General features: G+C 54.2%; 1 protein-coding gene across 1 annotated transcript in view; it reads left to right on the top strand.

Moving 5' to 3' along the window:
• The first annotated feature begins 1,863 nt into the window (after positions 1–1,863).
• Positions 1,864–19,455, top strand: part of Glis2 (GLIS family zinc finger 2) — a 22,636-nt gene continuing 5,044 nt past the window's right edge. The window contains exons 1-6 of the mRNA XM_004627814.2: positions 1,864–2,152; positions 16,509–16,751; positions 17,585–17,757; positions 18,303–18,479; positions 18,550–18,683; positions 18,764–18,882. Of these exons, the coding sequence (XP_004627871.1) occupies positions 16,580–16,751; positions 17,585–17,757; positions 18,303–18,479; positions 18,550–18,683; positions 18,764–18,882 (775 nt within the window). The 5' untranslated portion in view covers positions 1,864–2,152; positions 16,509–16,579. The remainder of the gene's footprint in view (positions 2,153–16,508; positions 16,752–17,584; positions 17,758–18,302; positions 18,480–18,549; positions 18,684–18,763; positions 18,883–19,455) is intronic.

The following is a 19,455-nucleotide window of genomic DNA, read 5'->3' as shown; positions in this document are numbered from 1 at the left end:
GAGCTATCTTCCCGGCCCGATATGTATTCTTGCTAACATTTAAACTAACCAGCCATCTAGATACCTTTGTAGGGGTGCACTTGGATTCTCCCTGGCTGCCGCTGTGCAGGCTGAGCTTCTGACGTTGAGTGGGTTTGGCACAAGGCTAAATCGAAGGGATTCCCGACGCCAGGAGGGGGCGCTCTGTGACCTTCAGCCTCCGCTCTTCCCGATGCTAAACTACTTGTCTGACCCAGAGTTGGCCCTTAACAGCCCCCTCCTGGCCGCTGTAAGTCCTGAAGCTGCAACCCCCCCAAATGCTTGCTAATGTTTAACCCTGCCACACTTTACGTTATTCACACTCGGAAAATCGGGGTGGCAGGCCATTTCCAAATAGCTCTTAAAGGCCTTTGCTCCAGATAAATGGGTAATTTTCAATTTCTTTCCAGCATCAGCCAACACAGCCCGAGTCCTACTACGTGTCTTCTTTGCTCATCACATCATGAACACTTATGTGCCCGCCTGGGCGCAAGGTCAGATGCATATGCCAAATACCATGCTTAGTGCAGAGGATGCAATGTAATCAAGACCCATGTGTTTCAGGCTCTGGCAGGATAACATTAATCAATTGCAAGAAAGGAAGAGAGAATTTTAACCGAAGTCAGATACCTCACCTATAGAGGATACAGACTCTAAAGCGCCTTTTCTTCTTTTAGGTTTCTCAAGGCCAACTGGAGAGGAGTTGGCCAGCAAAAAGAGCTGATTCTGAGCCACGATTTGCCACCAGACAGCAAAGCCAGACAGCAGAGCAGCAAGAAGACATTGGGCGGGGGCTGAGGATTAGCCCAAACAAAACACTTAAGAACGCCAATCGCCAATCGAGGTTCAGCAAGGGGAGGCAGAATACAGCTCTGTGTGTGTGTGTGTGTGTGTGTGTGTGTATAGCTCAGCGGCACAACACCTGTCTGGCAAGTTCAAGGTCCTGAGTTCAACTCCCAGTACAAAAAAAAAAAAAAAGTGCTGCTCAGTGCCGGGTGCGGGTTTTGTTACTCGCTTGTGTTCACTCGTTGCATTTAACTAACCTGGAATTGCTTAGCTTTGGGGGTAGGGGCTGGTGGTTTGAGCTGCTGACACCAAGACAAGGCAAACTCCGATTGCTCAAAGTTAGGTCTTATGACATATTCCATTTCAAGGGAAACTGAGGCCAAGAGCAAGGCAGGGACAAGCCCAGCATTATAGGGGCTCGAAGGGCTGAGTCGATCTCGAACTTGCCCATAATCAAAAAAGGCCTCTATCCCCGTGTTACTGGAACTGGGTCGGGCGAGGAAATCAGGGCCTACATAGAAGCAGTCGGCCGTCATACCCGCTGCTCGAGGCCGCGGGGGGCCTGGCCAAGGTGACCCTGTTGGAGGAGAGGGTCCCCGCCCCCTCGGCCCCGGCAACCTCCTCCATCTTCCTGGTCCGCCGGGCTTCTCTGGAGGACCCAAGCGCCAGCCCCTCCTGGGCTACCCCGAGGGCGGGATATTCCAGGCTCCTGTCCACCGCCCCAGGCCACCTCTGGGCCGTGTCCTAGCGCTGCCCTCCAGCCGGGGGCGGAGTCGTGGAGGGGCGAGGGGGAGGCGCACGTCCCAGTCGGGGAGCCTTCCCCTCGCCCTGCGTCCCCATGCCCGCTCCAGGGGCTGTCTTCCCTTCCTCCTCTCCTTCTCTTCCCGGGGTAGCCGGCCGCCCCCTCCCCCCGGCACGCTTGCCCCGCCTGGCAGCTGGCGCCCGGGGCCTGAGGCCGCGGCGGCGCAAGGGGTTTGCGAGGAGGGAGGGCGCGAGCGAGCTAGCGAGCGCGCTCGCGAGGGAGGGAAGGAGGGAGGGAAGGAGGCAAGGAGGCCGCCCCCCGCGCCCCTCCTCCTCACCCTCCTCCGCGACCGTCGGTCCCTCCTCCAGCCTCCTCCCTCCTCCCTCCCTCCAAGACATCCCCGCACGGCCGGGCCCCCACGGCACCTTCCCTGCCCGAGCTGCAGATGTGGCGGCGCGGCCGGGCGCTGGGCGGCAGTGCCAGGGGAGCCCGCGCCCCGCAAGCCTAGAGCCCGGGCCCCCGCCCCTGCCCCTCCCCCGCTCGCCCCCCGCCGCCCCGAGACCGCTGGAGTCCGCAGCCGGGAGCCGGACCGCCCCCGCTGCCGAGGTAGGAAACCCCCGGGTGTCGTGCCTTGGGAACCTGAAGCGGGTGGGGGTCCCGCCTGCCGCGCGGCGGTTGCGGGGCCTGAGGGTCGCCTCCCCCTCCCGCGTCCGCGCCTCGCCCCGGGCCATTGTGAGCCCTTGCCGAGGCCCCTGCGTTTGCTTGCTAGCTGGCTCGCGCGCTCCCTCCCTCGCCGGCTCCCTGGCCCCGTCCCCCAATCTCTCGGTTTTTCTCCTCCCTCTTTCCCTTCCTTCGTCCGGAGGCCGGGCCGAGTCCCGGCCCGGCCCGGGGCGGGCGCAAACTTTAGCGGGGAAGTTGGGAGGCTGCGGTGGGGGCGCGCTGCGAGGTGAGAGGGGGCCGCCCTGCGCCTGAGCACGAAGTTGTCTGGGGCAGCCGGGCAACCGCCCCTCCCCACGGCTGCGCCCAGGTTGTTTCTAGGAAGGGGTTTGGAAGGTGCCTTCCTTGTTTCCGAACGTTTCTCTCTCCTGGTGCCCCCTCGAACCCCTCTGGAAAGGACAAGAGGGGGTAGTCCCTGGGGGGTCAACACTGGTCGCTTGGTGCTCTCGCTTTCTGCGAGGAAACAGGTCAACGGTGGAGATGGCAGGGTTATCCTAAGGTGGGTCTGGAAGGGGAGAGGCAGGTGCATCTCTCCCTCCCCCCAGGGAGATGCCTTCATCTGCTTCCCGCTGGCCCCCAGAGATGGGGCTGGAATCCAGGCTGGCACCTGGAGACCTTGGCATACTGCCCTGCCCAGCAGGGTACTCAGGCCACAGCAGGGCAGCATGCCGCCTGTCTGCCTGTCCAGGAGGGCCCGCCCAGCTGGGCCAGAGGGTGGCCGGGAAGCAGTGGTTGCAGGGAGCTGCCCAGCCCTGCCTCACGGCCTGGGAAGCTGGAAAGGATACTGGGAGGAGCCCTGGGACCCCAGCCATCACAGCCTAGGATCTTGGCTGTGGAGGGAATGCTTGACACTAAGGGGACAGCCAGCTCGGCTGGGGACCTGGCCAAGGCCTGGGCTCCCGTGGGTCTTGATCTGGGCCGGGTCATATCTGTGGTCCTCTGAGTCTGGCACCAGAGTTGTCAGCAGCCATCCTGCTGTGCTGCCATCCTGGCAGGAAGGTGCGGCAGGCAGCCCAGAGGCATTGTGCTCTCGGGGGCTTTGGAAAGTGGCCCTTTTGGTTTGCTCATTCATCCACCCCTCCCCAGCCCCCACTTTGGTGCCACTACCACAGCTGTCCCAGGCCAGCCCACACATCCCTCTCGGTGACCTCGAAACCCTCCCCCTCTGCTGCTTCTTCCCTCTGGGCCCAAGCTGGGCCTCCCAGCTGGCCCTGACCCACTCTGGAGGAGGGGCTGCACCTGGAAGCCCCATTTCTCAGCCCCACTTCTAGATCTACTGGACTCTTCCTGCGGCTAGCGAAGCAAGGGGCAATGTCAGAGGGTTAGACTGTTGGGTTTTTGGGATGGAGACCCCTTGGAAGGAATCTTGTTTTCCTTGGCTTTTCCCCCTCCCCCTCCTTTCCGGAGCTGCCATTAGTGCTGACCCCCCTATGCCTGCCCGCCCTTCCCAGTCTGTGACCTTTGACCTTTAGTGTTAAATCCCTCCAGCTGGGGCTCTTTGGCCCCTGAGTGACCCTGGTCCAGGTCCCCTGGGGGGGCCTCCCGGCCCCTGGCTGTCTTTTTGGGACACCTGCCAGCCCCTCCCTCACCAATAGGGAAAGGGTATCCTGGGAAGCCAGACAGTGAGTCACCTCAATTCCAGGCACCACTGCTTTGGGGGTCAGTGGCTTTAGGGATTTGCTGGAGCCAGGCCACAGCCTGTAGGGTGAATGGGAAAAGCCTCTGGCCTGGGAGTCTGATGTCCTGGGTTCAAGTCTTGGTGCCAGCACCAATGGCCAGTCTCCTGGCTCCTGGTGTCAGTGTTCTTGTCTACAAAGCTAAGGAGTCAAACAAGATGAGCTTTCTGAGCTCCAGAGTCCAGGACCATACAGGGCAGTGGGTGGGAAAAGAGAGAGGGTAAATCCAAAAAGCCAACTTTTCAGTTTTCTGTGGGTGGAGCCAGTATGAATAACTGGATGCCATACACATCACTAAACCTCATTTTAAACAATCATGTGAAGTGAGTCCCCCCAAAGCTTTTGTTTCTAAATAGCCCAGCTGTGAACTGGTAGCTACAGCCATTTCTTTTGCCCTGGCTTCCCTGCAGGAAGTAGGAGTGGGGGGTCCAGAGTGTGAGCTGGTCTGCTTAAAGACAAAGGTCCATGCCAAATCCCATCTTTGGGGAGGCTGGACCCCACTTTAAAAGCCCCAAGATTTGTTCCACCCTTCTGTTGGCTTGGCCATGGCCCTAGGCAATGGGAGAGTCTTTGGGCCACCTAATAGAGGGTCTGAGCTGTGGTATGGAGCCAAAATATGGCTTTTCTCCACATTTTCCCATGTGCATTTCCATCCACCCACTGGACTTGCCTGGAATCTGAATTTTCTACTTGGGTGAGTGGGGGGTACCCTCAGTGCTACACAGTTTGAGATAATCCTAGGATGAGGGAGGTGGGCAGCAGCTGTAACTAAGAGACCAGATGTTGAGCCTGGGGCAGGCCTCCTCTTTGGGATGTATCTAGAGTGGGGTTCTTCGGGAGGACTGCTGGGTGCTGGGGGAGTGCTGCTGTTCCTGGCTTGCCACACATGTCTTTACAGCTTTCTGTATTCCAGGGAAGGCTAAGGAAGCCCCTTACCCAAGTGGGAAATTAAAATTCTGAAGAAACAATGAGTTGGGGTGGGGTGAATGGCACAGAGCAACACCTTTTCTTAGGCTGTAAGCAGCACCCCTGAATCTCTCCTCTATACCAGATTATGGTAGTATTTCACAGCAGAAGACTAAAGTCCAAGGGAGCCCCTCAAAGATACTGGGGGGGTGTCCTCCTTTTACCCAGCTAAGCACCTGAGAAGTGGGGATCTGTGCTGAGAAACAAAGGACCCTCTTCCAATTGGTGAGGTGTCTGGCACCAGGCAGAAAGATACAGCTTCCTACACTCTTGTCTAGTTATATTCTCACCCAGGGGCTGTGAGGGGTCCACAGAGATGGGCTGAGGCTCTGATATGTCTGGGGGTTCACCTATTGGAGGACACCAGGGCCAGATGGGGGTGTGTGGGACACCTGGCACTGTAAGTCACCTGCTACCAACCCTGGATGTGGGTACCACAACCCTAGCAGAGTTCACAGGTCTCTAACTCAGTGCTGTGTCTGTAGCCCCACCCTGATAAATTCTAATTGGGATGGGGACTGGGCATTTTCAACAAGCACCTGAACAAACTGATGGGCTGGAGGTGGGACACTGCTTTGACCCTGGGGCAGGAAAGGACCTGGTGGTGCTGGCTGTGTGGGAGTCTTCAGCAGGGTCCGCCTGGGCTGACCCACTTTTGTCTGCTGACTCCAATGTAGCCCCATTAGCTCTTGCATCTCTAGCAAATAAAAATCCAGCCTTAGGTCCCTAGCTGGGTAGGTTGGGGCAGTGAAATCGGTTGGGGGATAGAACAGTGTTGGTAGGAACACCTAAGGAAGCTAGAAAAAAACCCAACCAGGGTAAGTGCCTTCCGCTGGTCTGGTGAACTTTGCAGGAACCTGTATCCCTCACCTAAAGCTCTTGATTTAACTTTGTGTGAGAGATCCACTTATCCTTACTTGAAAGTGAGGAAACAGAGGCTCAGGATGGAGAAGTACAAATGGTCTGTTATGGCCAGGGGCCTGGCACTTCAGTTTCCTAGCTTGGGAGTAATGGGGCCTGCTCTGGATGGTGGTGTGAGCGGCTGTCAAGCAGCTGTGTGCTCTGGGCCCTCAGCCCATCCTTTCCCTAGTGCTGTCTCAACCTCAGCTCCAGGCCTCTCTCTGGGGGATGGGAGGTGGGAGTTGAGGCCTGGACTGCCTCCCCATTCCTGCCTCTTCATTCCTGCTCTGTGGCTAAGGGGTCTTTCAAAGATAAGGGTTTCCAAGGAGCCTGTTCCAAGGAGCCTGCTTCATAGTGCGTCCTGAGGGAGTCTTCTGGGCAATCTTTTGCTGTTCCAGCTGAGACATCTCCCTCTAATATCCCACGATGGGCAGGTGCATAGGCCTTGGCTCCAGCTTCTACTCTTTTTTTTTTTTTTGTGGTGGTTCTGGGGATTGAACTCAGGACCTTGCGCTTGCCAGGCAAGCACTTATTCTACTGAGCTATTTCCCCAGCCCTCCAGCTTCTACTCCTGATTCCTCAGAAAGGGTGGAGGCTTTGGTTAACTGGTGTCCAGCATGGGAGGGGCCTGTGAGGCACAGATATGGGAAGTGATTCTGGTGAGGAATAGGGGGCTTCCCATCTGCTCCAGATGCTTCTGTTGGTGGGTAGCCAGAAGGGGATGAGAATCTTCCAGTATCGTCTGTGGGGGCCAGCAGCATGGGATTCCTTTTGCTCTTTGTCTCTGCTGCCTGAGAGGACAGGTAGTGCCCACCATGAGGTGGGGCCCAGCCTGTGAGTGTGACATGTGTATGCACACTTACTTCAGCGTTGGCAGATGGCTGGTGGGGAGGGGACTGAAACCCAGTCCCTGGTCCCTTCCTCTAATCATGGCCAAGGGCGGGTGGGAAGCTGGTCCAGGTCCCAGGAGACTGCTGAACTGATTGAGTCAGCCTGTGGCTGGGAGCCTCCAGGAAAACAGTTCTGCCTGCCAGACAGCAGACAGGGTCTCTACTGGGGCACCAGGTGCACACAAATGAGCACCTCACTAGGACCCTAGTCCTAAAGAGGTTGGTAGGGATTACTAGGGGAAATTGAGGTTCTGAGAAATTTGGGGACATGGGGTCACATGGAATCAGGGAGGGAAAGCAGGGAATTGGACTGTAGCACTGTGTGGTTCTACTCTTGAAATATCAGTTCTGCCTGGAATATTCCTCACCTCCATTCCTTCCCCTGTCCAGAGCAAGGGCCAGGGGTAGGGCAGCTGTGTGTGAAGGAATCTCTCTCCTTTGCCCTTATTGTCTGCTGGGTTTGGCTGGCAGGTCCTTGCCTGGGCCAGTTCTCCTCAGAGCCACACCCTCCTTTATCTGCACCATCAGCCCATATACTTCCAGGCACACTGACCCCAGCTGTGATGTCCCCTCTCCCCAAGGCTGTAGGGTCCTTTATCCTCCTTTCAGTTCAAAAGTTTCTCCTACCCCAGTGCTGCTGGCTGTCCACCTGACAGTCCCACCCTCCTATGTAAAGCCATGCTTCAGGAATATCCACAGGTCACCCTTCTTGGTCCTGTGAACCCTGGACTCCCAGAGCCTGAAGCAGTCCAGGCCTGGCAAGACCCTGCCTAGTGGGTGTTACCCTTTGGAAGGAAAAGGATAAGGATGGGTTTGGAGGCTGCCCAGCCCCAGGGTTTGCTTTGTTGCCCAGAGTGGGTGAGCAGGGGCCAGAAAGGGTGGCCCAGAAGAAGGGTATAGGGAGACATCGGGTTGTGTGGTGCCTGGTCTTGCCTACATGACTGAGGCTGTGCACCAAGGCTGGGTGGGAGTGTCAGGAGATGAAGCCGGATCCTTCCAAGTATTAAAAATGACCAAGACAGTTCATATTGTGTCCTCCCACCCTAGTCTGGACATAGATCTTTTGTCCCAAACAAAGGATCAGAGACATCTCTGCTGAGGAGGGAGGTCCTTGTTCAAACCTTGACCTTGGGAAGTCGCTTCACTCTATAGGCTTCAAACCCTCCTACCCACTGCCAACACCACATCATCTCTCTACTTCATCTGAGTGGTGGGGACAAGAAATTAATTTATTCATTTATTCACTTGACAAACATCCACCGAGGACCAAGTGTTTAGAAGTCAAAAGCAGGTATGATGATGCTATGTGAGAGGGGTAATTAGAATGTTCTAGGATGTTTTAGCTCCAGTTGCACTCTAGGCCAGCCCCATCCTTTTCAGTGGAGAAACTATAGTGGGCATCACAGAGCTGCTGTTGAAGACACCTGACCTTCAGCCTTGGGGATGGAGGTAGGTCCTCAGCAGGTTCTGGGGCATCTGGAGGAACAGCCCATATCTAGCTACAAGAGGTGAATGAGGAAAGACTTGCTGGAGAATACTGGGACTGGGAAGGTTGTGAGGCAGAAACTGGTTGATGCGAGACAGGTGCACATCAGGCGGATGTTAAGAAAAAGATGTGCTGTTGTGCTTGCTTCGGCAGCACATATACTAAGAAAAAGATGTGCTGAAAGGGAGAGCTCCAAACCGAAGGCCCTGGCTTGAGAGGGCAGGTAGGACTCTGCTGTTTATAGCACTCTATGGCTGGCAGCTGCCCTCTTGGTTCTGGCCTCACTCTTCCCACTCCCCCTTAGGCCTCTTTGCTGCCTCCTTCCTGAGGGCTTATGCAGCCTTAGGCTCAAAGAGATTTGGTTTTGGAGTGAGAAGGTGAATCCCAGTTGTGTTCCAAAGGAGCTTTGTGACATTCCTAATCTGGAAAATGGGGAGAAGAGCATGTCATTTGTAAGGGCAGCATGACGACCTAGATGATATGTGAAGGGCATGCGGGCTGGTTCCAAGCTATAAAGGACCCAAGGTTCCCTCTGCTCTGACTCTGCACCCATTTGCATGTGGCTAATTCATATCTGCCCCCCAATCTCAGCAGAGTAGTGCACCCTAACACTTGCTTTACTTTCCACTGCCTGTGCTTCTCTCAAGCCTGCTTCCATCTGACTTCTCTGTCCTGTGTCCTCATCCCCTTCTACCCCCCAGCCAACACAGGGCCTGGTGCTGGAATGCATAAATGAGACAGGAGGGAAGGGCCAAAGTCCAGAGCCTGCCTGACCCCTTCTTGCTCTCTGAGTTGGCAGGTGCAGCCGTTCCCACTGGCCAGGTGCCTGCCCCAGGGTGGTGAGAGGGGAGGGTCACAGGCATGGGACCCCCCCCTTGGGACTTAGGTGTCTAGGGTCCACCTGCAGCCAGATACAGTTTGTTTGTTTTTTTTTTTTTTTTCCGGAACTGGGGATTGAACTCAGGCCCTTGCGCTTGCCAGTGAAGTGCTTATTCCATTGAGCCATCTCCCTGGCCCCAGACATAGCTTGGGAAGGAGTTTCTCTCCCTTTGGGGACCAGACTTTGTGCCTCTTGTCCCACCAACCAATAGCTCCTGAGTCTTGTATCATGACATTGCAACTAGGATGTGTTTGTGTACTGGTGTCACACATACATGTGTGTGGGGTCTTGAAGGTGATCATTCACATCCTGTAAGACACTGACCAGTGCCTATGCTCTCCCTAGAGAGCTTTGGTGAGTGCCCAGGTGTGCTGCCCACCAAAAGGCAGTGCTGTCTGTGCTTGGCCTTGCCGGGTGTGTGGCCCAGTCTGGTTTCCCTGGTACTTGCACCTCCCAGGGATCTGGGCGGTTGGCTAGCCCAGCCCTGTTGTCCTTCCCTCCCACCTAGACAGGAGGAATGGGGGCTGCTTGCTTGGCAGACTCCTTTGGCTGAGGCCCAGGTGTAGGCAGTGCTTTGTGGCCCCATGCACTTGCACCCCCCCCCCAAACTGGGCAGACAGGAAAATACCAGACATAGTTGTGCAAAGGTGGCTGCAGGCAGGCAAGCAGCAGGGGGTGGGGGCCCCCTGATGGAGGCCCAAGCCACCAGGAAGAGGGAGGAAGGCTTCTGTGCCAGGTTCATCCTGCATTTGGATCACCATGTGTATGTGTATGAGTGTGCTGGGCTCCTGATTCCAATGTCACTCTCTGCTGTATGTGACGAGAAGCACATGTAGTGAATGCTGGTAAGGCGTGTGGGAGCCAGCCAGTGTGCCTTCCAGTTCCAGCTATCTGTGAACTATCTGGGTGACCTTGGCAGGCCCAGGTTACTATTTGGGGTACTTTCACACCAGGCCCTGAAGATACTCCCCCTCCGGTTGTTGGCACTGTCCCAGTGGCAGGCATAGGGCCAAGACTTGTCCTGCAGGATGCCCTGAATCCCTGGGACCATTACCTTGGTGCCTGAGTTATTAAGAGGAAACCAAAACAGAGAATAACCAAGACAGAGAATAACAGGGACCTGTTTGAGGCATCCCAGCCTGGTGTCACAGAGGGGGCTGCAGCCAGGTAGCCTATGGTCTTGTGCTGTAACTTGCAGCATCTGGAGTTCCTGGCACACAGCATCCTGAAGTGCTGCTCAGCTGGGGACTGTGTTCCCACTGGAGTAGGGTGCTGGATGAGCGCCCCTCTTGGTGGGGAGCGGCTTTCTGTGAAGCCACAGATTTCCTGCCCCTGTGAAGCTAGAAATTTCCCAGGAAGGTGAACCCTAGGCCCCTCTTCTGGAATCACCTGGGCCTGGCCACAGGGTTGCTGCTTCCCAGCCTGGAGGAAGGCCTCTGTCTCCAGGTTGATTGTTCCAGTTTTTCTTTCATAGTTTGTTTGTTTGTTTATATATACATACTTTAGACAAAGTTGATAGAAATTAATTGATTACCGGGGATTGAACTCAGGCCCTTGAGCTTTCCAGGGAAGCGCTTTTTTTACTGAGCCATCTCCATGGCCCCCGTCTCCAGGTTGACTGAATCTCTCCAGCACCTTTCAGTCCTCAGGCTCTGGATGGTGGCTCAGGTCTGCAGAGCTCAGACCATAGAGATGCAGACACTCGAGGCTCTCTGAAGGGCATAGGCCAGCAGTAGCCTAGGTAAAGCCAAGGATCTCTCAATTTGGAATAACACTGCAGTGTCTGTGGGCACAGAGGAGAGAGCCACTGTCCACCAATCAGTGGACAACAATGGCAGTAATTCACATGACAAGTTTTACTAAGCACCTGTGTGCTCAGCTCTATTCTAGATGCTGAATGACACCTCCTATGAAAAACAGGAATGATTAGATTGCAGCATTACATTGCTTTCTCTTCAATGTGGGATCCTATTATTTTTACCATCCCCCTCAAGGTCTTTCCATCTGACTTCTCCATTGTTCTCCCTTTACAGACAAAGATGACTAGAACTAGACTCAGGACTTAAGGCAGTAAGCAACAAAGCTGGTTGGGGCCCCAGGTGGTCCATCTCATGTTTGGAACCCTGCTTTGCTGCCTGGTTGCCTGGTCAGGAAAGGAAACCCTGCCTCTGGCCTCCAGCCCCTGCTGCTGGGCAGCCAAGGAGGGTGGAGCTTTTGGCCAGAACAGGGAGCCACAGCTGGTTCCCAGGAATGCAGGGCTGTGGGGCCCTTTGCTCTGGCAGCATTGCTGCCCTTAGCTCTCCAGGCCTCCTGGTACACCCCCATCAGTCCCTCCACCTTCTACCCATTGCCTGTCTGCTTCCCCCCTGGGCTCTTTAGCTCCCACAGCCCCTGGATAGGGAGAGGCTGCCCAGTCTGAGTCTTTGTCTCTCCCCAGGAGGTCCAAGGGCCCAGCTGTGTAACAGACAAAGCATATGACTCTGGACATGTCACTTGATTCTTATGAGCCTCAGGTTTTGCATCTGTAAAGTAGGAATGAAACAGCACCTGCCTTAACAGGTGCTGGCATGTTGCTGTCAACTAGCTGTGGGTACTGTCACGGTGATATGTACCCACAGCTTCTGTTCCTGGGCTTGCTATTGACTTGTGCCACTTGAGGCCGTACCTTCCTCTGGCACTATTTCCCCATTGGTAAGATTAGAGTGATGAAGTGATGGTCCCTACGAGACTGAGGGGACATCCTAGAGCAGGGCCTGAGTGACAGGTATAGGCAGACCAGGTTCTTGGGTCCTCTTTTGTTCAGTAAGAACACATGAACTCATAAGAGGCCCAGTGTGTCCTCAAGTCCTAGGCTGGACTTGCCATAGAAGACCAAAGGGGGAAGGCTGGGAGTGATGGTACACACCTGTAACTCCAGCCCTGGGGAGGCTGAGGCAGTAGAGTTGCCATGAGTTCAAGGTCAGCCTGGGCTTCATACATAGTTTAAGGTCAACCTAAACTACATAGTGAGAGCCTGTCTCAAAACAAAAACCAAAGAGGTAGTCCCAGGAATATCCCAGGAATAAAGGATATCCCTCACCTCACCTTGCCTTTGACAATGCTGATACACTCATAGTCACTCACCTGACCCCACAATGTTGTGGGGTGGGCAGGGATACAGCCCCCCCCCCCACTTCCCCATAATGCAGGGTCCTCTGCTTCTGCTAAGGAGTCTAACTCCCAAATCACATGTGCCTCTACCTCTCTATGTTGAGGGCCAATCAGTTGTTTTCCTTCTCTGCCTGGGGGCTACATCCACAAGCGGAATTCTAGTTGGCCGCCACTAACCTGGTGACCTTGAGCCTCAGTTTCCCCACTGGGCCCAGCCTTCTGTTGAGAAAAGGGGAGGAATGGAGATAGTCCTGTCCTGCCCAGGACACCCCAGCAAGCCTCAGGCCCTGCAGCTGGGGGCCGGCTGCATGGTGCACAATAGCAGCCATTGTCTTGGCCCTGGGTGGGGAAAGCCCACCCTGGGGGGCCGCCCACCCTCTGGGTGACCCCACCCAGGGGTGGGGGAGGACTGTACCCCACCCCCACTGCCCTGGTGGTCCCCCCATGCTTCCTCCCTCCCACCAACCTTGCTTCCTTTCCCTCCCTCTTCTCTAATTAGTTCCTTTTGCTGCTGCTGCAGGAGCTGGGAACAGCTAAGGCAGTTCGACCCCCTACAGCCTCCCTGCAGGCCCTTGCGGGTGGGGGTGTCATATAGCACACTGGACAGCATCAGCTACTGCATCATATCCTGTCCTGAGTCCCAAGTCTTGGTCCTTGGTCGCTGATTGCAGCTCCCTGCTACTGAGCACAGTGTTGAGGCACAATGTCGTCCAATCTGTGGGAATATTAAGGCCTACAGGGAACTGGTGTAGGCCAGTGGGTACGCTCTGTCCTCCACACAAGGGCAGGGGAGCCCATGAGCACCCAACTATGAGAAGGCCAGGCTTCTGTGCTCAGGGACTATATACCACTTCAAGGCAGACATACCCTAGGGCCAGATCACCCCCCCACCCCCAGAGTTCTGGTCCAAGGTTGGTTAAGTTTGCCCTTTTAGAAAGAGGCAGGCAGCTGCATCACCTTTCACTATTTCCTCACCCTCTGGTCCATCTTGCCCCTTCCTGAGCTTTAAGTCAGGTGATGGCGTAGCTGGCCCCCAGGTGCTTGATTCCAGGCTTCTAGAACAGCAAGAACCTAGTTCTTACTTGTCTCCATCCAGCCAAGGAACAAAGAGCAGAGCTGAGCCTAGACTAGCTGTTGCCGGCTGGGGATAGGGAGGGGACATTTTGAGGTTAGCCAAGGTCAGAGCAGGAGAGAGGTCACAAGACCTTTTCTCCCTAGGGGGCTGCCCTCAGAGTAAAAATCAGTGCCTGCCAGCCTGGGTGGGGGTACTAGGAGGTGTGGGCCTTGGGGCGGCTCCTTCCTCCTCCTTTCCCAGGAGGAGGAGGCAGTGCCTGGGTTGGGCTCTGGCTTCCTCGGGAATGAACCCCTGCCTCCCTGGGCAGAACTCAGCAGCAGGAAGTGGGGGGGTGGGGCAGGGTCCCTGGGGATTGGGCCTGCTGATGAGGGGAGGATGTTGGAGGTTTCTCTTTCCCATCTTGGGGGCTGTGCTTGGTCTCATGCAGATTCTCTTGGGGTCCTCCCAAGGTCTATAGGGGATGTAGTATCCCCTGGAGGTCCTAAAACCAAAGTAACCCAGAACATGGCTCCTTCCCAGCTCCCTTTGGCAGGGGTGGGTAGGGGTGTGTGTCTGTCTGTCTGTCTGTCTGTCTGTGTCTGTGTGTGTAGGGGCAGGTGTCAAAGGATGTTACTTGGACAGTGTTGTCAATGTCTGCTTGAATTCCTGGTTCCCAAACTGTCCTGCCCCGTGGTCTTGTTCTCCATACTGGGGGGCCAGGGTGAGGACAGGGGCTGTGCAGAGGCCTGTGGCCCAGGTCCAGCAGAAGGACCAGGCCACCAGCCCTTCCTGGCTCCTGAATTCTTAATCAGCATAAATATTTACTTCCTTCCTTCCCTTCCAGGCTCCTAGCATAGAGGAGCTTCAGGGAGGTTGGACTGGGTCTGTGTCTAAAAATAAACAAGTGGAAGGACAGGCAGACACGCAGACAGACATAACTGTATGGGGGTTCAGGCAGAGGGTGGCTCCCTGCCCCGGGAAGAACAGGAGACCCAAGGCCACCCATCTCTTGTCATTCATCTACCTGCCAGCTGGGGTCTGGGTCCTTGAGCAGAGGGTGGCATGCTGGTCTCCAAGCCCCTTGTACTGCTCGAGCTCCTGCCCTGGAATAGCCTAACAGCTCTAACAACTTCAACAGGGTCAACCCATAGACCTGGGTCCCATGGTCAAGGGCAGCTGGCTGTCCATGCTCTGATCACATAGGCCTGGGACTGCACAGTCTCCCTGTGCCCAGGGACTCTGTGTTAGCCACATGTAATGGAATCTGAGATATCGCTGCAAGCTGGAGGGACCTTCTTGAGTGGAGGAAGGGACAGTCTTGTTTCTGGTGTGTTTGTGGGGGATCAAGGGGAAGGGTAACGGGTTGGGGGCCAAGTGAAGACTAGATAAAGTGTTGGCCTAGAGAAGGAGTGAAGGGAGGGGCTGGGGAGATGGCTCAATAGAACAAGTGCTTCCTCCCTGGCAAGCACAAGGGCCTGAGTTCAATACCCGGTTCCACCAAAAAAAAAAAAAAAAGGAGTGAAGGGGATATACAGATGACATACTCCAGTGAGAGCATTCAGGCAGCACTAGATTCATTTGGGCCACCCCAGCACCCAAGGACACACGAAGGGGAGGGGATTTGAAGTACATTCCACATGGTTGTGGTTGTTTTTTGGGGTGTGTGTGTGTGTGTGTGTGTGTGTGTGTTTGTCTGGTACCAGGAATCAAACTCACAACTTCATGCTTGTCAGGCAGGTGCTGTGCCACTGAGCTCCATCCCTGGCCCATACTTTCCTAATGGTGGTTATGTATAGTATCCACCGGATCTCTCAGTGACACTTTGTTAACAGAGATTTTTCAGGTGTACCAGTCTTGACTAGCGAAGGCCAGGAAACTGGGAAATTTCTCCCTCCACGTGGGAAGAAACTGCTGTTTGGAAAATAAAGTATGAATTTAGAGGGGAGAGTGGGTCAGTGGAACTCATAACTGCAGTGAATAATTCTAAGAAATTAAACTTATACATGGGTCTTGTGGCACACCTATATTCCCAGCAGTCTGGAAAGCTGAGGCAGGGGATAGCTTGGGAGATTTAGTTATTTATCCAGTATCTCAAAGTAAATTAGAAATTGGTAATGTATCTTAACGTGAAGGTGCTGGGATCAACAAGCGGTACCCCTCCACCCCCCAAAAAAAAAGATTACAACATAAAAGTTAGAAGAACATTATGGCCAATAGAAAATAACAACAACAACAACAAAACAAAACGCACTATGTATTTTTTTCTATATAGAGAGCTGATCTACTCTACCAAGCCTGCCCTCATTGGACTGGACTGGCCAGTCTCCAACTGCCCTCTGGCGGCAGCTAGGAGAAAAGCTCTAAGTGGTTTGTGGATGCCTCTCTTTGGCCTCACCTGCGAGATGGGGCCCTTTGCCTGTGTCCCCAACTGTCCAGGCAAGTTTCACATGGCTTGTCCAGGACAGGTTCTTAGCCTGGTTCCCTTGGAAGGTGGCACAGTTGCTTACTGGCCATAGGTGGGTTAACTGTTAATGGCTGAGAAATACTAATGACTCTCTTGGAGGAAGGTCATGGAGGAGGCTTGGTGCTCCCATGGCCTGTTTCTGGGTCTTTGGACTCTGACCAGGCAGACTTCCCAGAGGTGGCTTCCAACTCTGTCAGAAGTGACAGACAGGACTTGGCTGGCAGTTCCTGGGAGATCTGTGTTTGAGGTCTTGAGTCTGGTAGCTCTGCCACTTCCTAGCTCTACAGACCTGAAGCAGTATCTCTAAAATGCACTTTTATGGTAAGATGGGGTGGGTGGGAATTCTGAGTATGACGGTGCACATCTGTAGCCCTTGCTACTCAGGAGGCTGAGGCAAGAGGATTGTAAGTTCAAGGCCAGCCTGAACTACATAGTGAGATCTTGTCTGAGAAAAACTTAAGAAAAAAGGGCTGGAGATGCAGCTCATTGAGAGAGCAAGCACTTGCCTAGTATACCCAAGGTCCTGGGTTTACTCCTTAGCATTAAAAGAGGGCAACAGAGCAAATTTGAAAATTAGTGTAAGCTTGGCTGCCCAAAGATTCATGGGAAGTAGATGTGGAACCTGAATAGACAACTGTTTTTCTCAATAATTCTTGCTGGCTAAGGCTGTTCAGAGCATCTCCCTGCCCTACCCTTTTCCAGTTCCTGTGCGCTTCCATGGGTGCAGTCTGAAGAGCCTGGGGTTGTAGTGTCACAGCACAGCCCCTGTCCTTCCCCAGGTTCCTGCTTGAAGACCATTTGGTCACCCTCTTCTGCCTGCTGCCCCCTCTGACACTAGCCCCTCATCACCATGCATTCCTTGGACGAGCCACTCGACCTGAAGCTGAGCATCACCAAGCTCCGGGTGGCAAGAGAAAAGCGGGAGAGGACACTGGGTGTGGTTCGGCACCGCACTCTGCACAAGGAACTGGGCCTGGTGGATGATAGCCCCACACCTGGCTCCCCAGGCTCCCCACCTTCAGGTACTGCATGAGGCAGGGTGGGGGACTCAGATGGGCTTGAGCTGTGGTGATAGGGACGACGGCTAAGGTATGTCCACAGGATTGGGTGCAGTCCCTTGTGGCTTTGGTTTAGAAGTATCACAAAGATGCTTGTCCATTCATCCTCCTCGAAGTTTAGCTTTAGATGAGGCAGTTGAGGCCACCCAGTTCACGCACCTGGCACAGAGACATGATTCAAACTGAGGCCCCTAGTAGAATGTGATAGTGGTGTGGGAAGCATCCAAGACCAACAGTTCCAAGACCTTAACTCCTGGGGTTTTTAGAAGGTACAGCTTATCAATCAAGGTGGTGGTATTTGAGGACTCAGCCCAGCAAGTGTGTCTCAATGTTTAATGCTTACGTCTAATATACAATCACCTCATGTGTTCTACCTCCATGTGGACCCCTGAGTTGGAAGGCTTGGGAAGCAAACCACCTCATACCTCCCATTCTATAGAAGGGAGTACTGAGGCAGGAAGGGGCCTGGGAAAATTATCACAGGGAGCCAGGTATATTGTGTTTAAGTTCTTATTCTGTTACCCACTTTATGCGGTAGGCTAAGCCCATCTGTAAAATGGGTGAGTCCCACTTCCTGACTTACTCCATGGCTAAGCTCTCAGGGGAGTAAAGATCAAACACAGGATGTGATACTGTCACATCTGTTATACAGGTTGCTCCTTAGATCCCAAGGTAGTCTGTTGAAACAGGGCTCATGTCTGTTCCCAGGGTCACCATGGAGATACAGGGACCTGGCTCACCAGGACTTCTGGTTCCTGGCTCCAGCACCTCCTGAGTGAATTGTGTCTCTCCCTTAGGCTTCCTGCTGAACCCTAAGTTCCCTGAGAAGGTGGATGGACGCTTCTCTGCAGCCCCTCTGGTGGACCTCAGCTTATCACCACCATCTGGACTGGACTCCCCCAATGGCAGTAGCTCACTGTCCCCTGAGCGTCAGGGCAATGGGGACTTGCCTCCAATGCCCCCTGCTCCGGTAAGAAGGAGTGAGGATTCTGGAGATAGAAGGTATATTGGTTTCCAGAGGCTCCATGAGAAGCCCTACACAACTGGCAGGCTAAAACAACAGAAATGTGTTATTCTCTTACGACTGAGGAAATTAAAGTCTAAAATTCAGGTGTTCACTGGGACAAGTGCCCTCAAAAGTTCTAGGAAGAAAGCCTTGCCTCCTTTAGCTTCTGCCACTCTGGAATCTTTTGTGTGATAGCTATATCCCTATAATCTCTGCTCCCACTTTCACATGATTTCCTTTGTGCTTCCATATTTCCTTCTTTCTGTCATAGATACTAGTCCCTGGGCTTAAGGCCACCCTAACGCAGCAGGATCTCATTTTAACTTGGCTTCATCTGCAAAGACCTGATTTTTACACAGTCACAAGCCTCAGTACCTGAGATAAGGGCTTGAATGTATCTTTTTGGGGACACCATTCAGTCCACTCCAGAAGAGGACAGAAGGGGTCTGGGTTTGCCAAAGGATCTAAACAAGGCACTAACTAGCTCTGTCTTTGCTCTCTTACTATAGGACTTCCAGCCTCTGCGCTACTTGGATGGTGTTCCCAGTTCTTTTCAGTTCTTCCTACCCCTGGGCTCTGGGGGTGCCTTGCACCTGCCTGCTTCTTCTTTCCTCAACTCCCCCAAGGACAAGTGCCTCTCACCAGAGCTGCCCTTACCCAAGCAGCTGATGTGTCGCTGGGCTAAGGTGAGTAGGGCAGGGAAGAGTGGGGGTGCCCAGTGTGGCTGTCTTGCTCAGACTCTGTCTGGCCCTGCAGTGTAACCAGCTGTTTGAGCTCCTACAAGACCTGGTGGACCATGTCAATGACTACCACGTCAAGCCTGAGAAAGATGCAGGGTACTGCTGCCACTGGGAGGGCTGTGCCCGCCACGGCCGTGGCTTCAATGCCAGGTGAGGGAGCAGGAATAAGGGAAGGATGGAGAGGCTGGGTATGCAGTGAGCTTAGTGCCTCCATGCCCTCCCTGGAGCAGGTACAAGATGCTCATCCACATCCGCACACACACCAATGAGAAGCCACACCGCTGCCCAACCTGCAACAAGAGCTTCTCTCGCCTAGAAAACCTGAAGATCCATAACCGGTCCCATACAGGTAAGAGGCCCTGGGGGGGGGGGTCTCAGTCCATAGTGGTGGGGGCTGGGCAGGTTAGAAGCAGTGGCAGGGAACTAAAGCAGGACTGGACCTTAGAGATGAAAGGAAAACTACATATGGTAGTACATGCCTATAGTTCCAGCTACTGGGAGGCCAAGAAAGAAAGACTGCTTAAGTCCAGGAGTTCTAGGGCAGCTTCATGTAATCTTTGAACTATGGTATATAGCTTACCCTCTCACAGCACATCTCTGTTTCAACCAGCTGCATTTCAAAGACTCAGTGAAGTTAAAGCTTGAGTGATTTTGTATAAGGCTGCTAAATAAAAAGGGCAGCCAGGGCCAGGGAGATAGCTCGGCAGTCTAAGTACCTGTCTGGCAAGCACAAGGACCTGGATTTGATCCCGGGTACCACATGTCATGCCAGCTCTGAACTGAGCCACTGAGATTAGGCATGGCATGGTGCATGCCTATAATCCCAGCACTGGGGAGGCTGACAAAGGAGGATCACTATGAGTCTGAGCTGCATAGGGAGACCTGTACTCACCCCCTCCCCCAAAAATTTGTGTGTGTGTGT

Source organism: Octodon degus, unplaced genomic scaffold (genome assembly GCF_000260255.1).
Source record: "Octodon degus isolate 3935 unplaced genomic scaffold, OctDeg1.0 scaffold00021, whole genome shotgun sequence".
Classification (NCBI taxonomy): domain Eukaryota; kingdom Metazoa; phylum Chordata; class Mammalia; order Rodentia; family Octodontidae; genus Octodon; species Octodon degus.
This window is presented reverse-complemented; position numbering and strand designations above follow the sequence as displayed.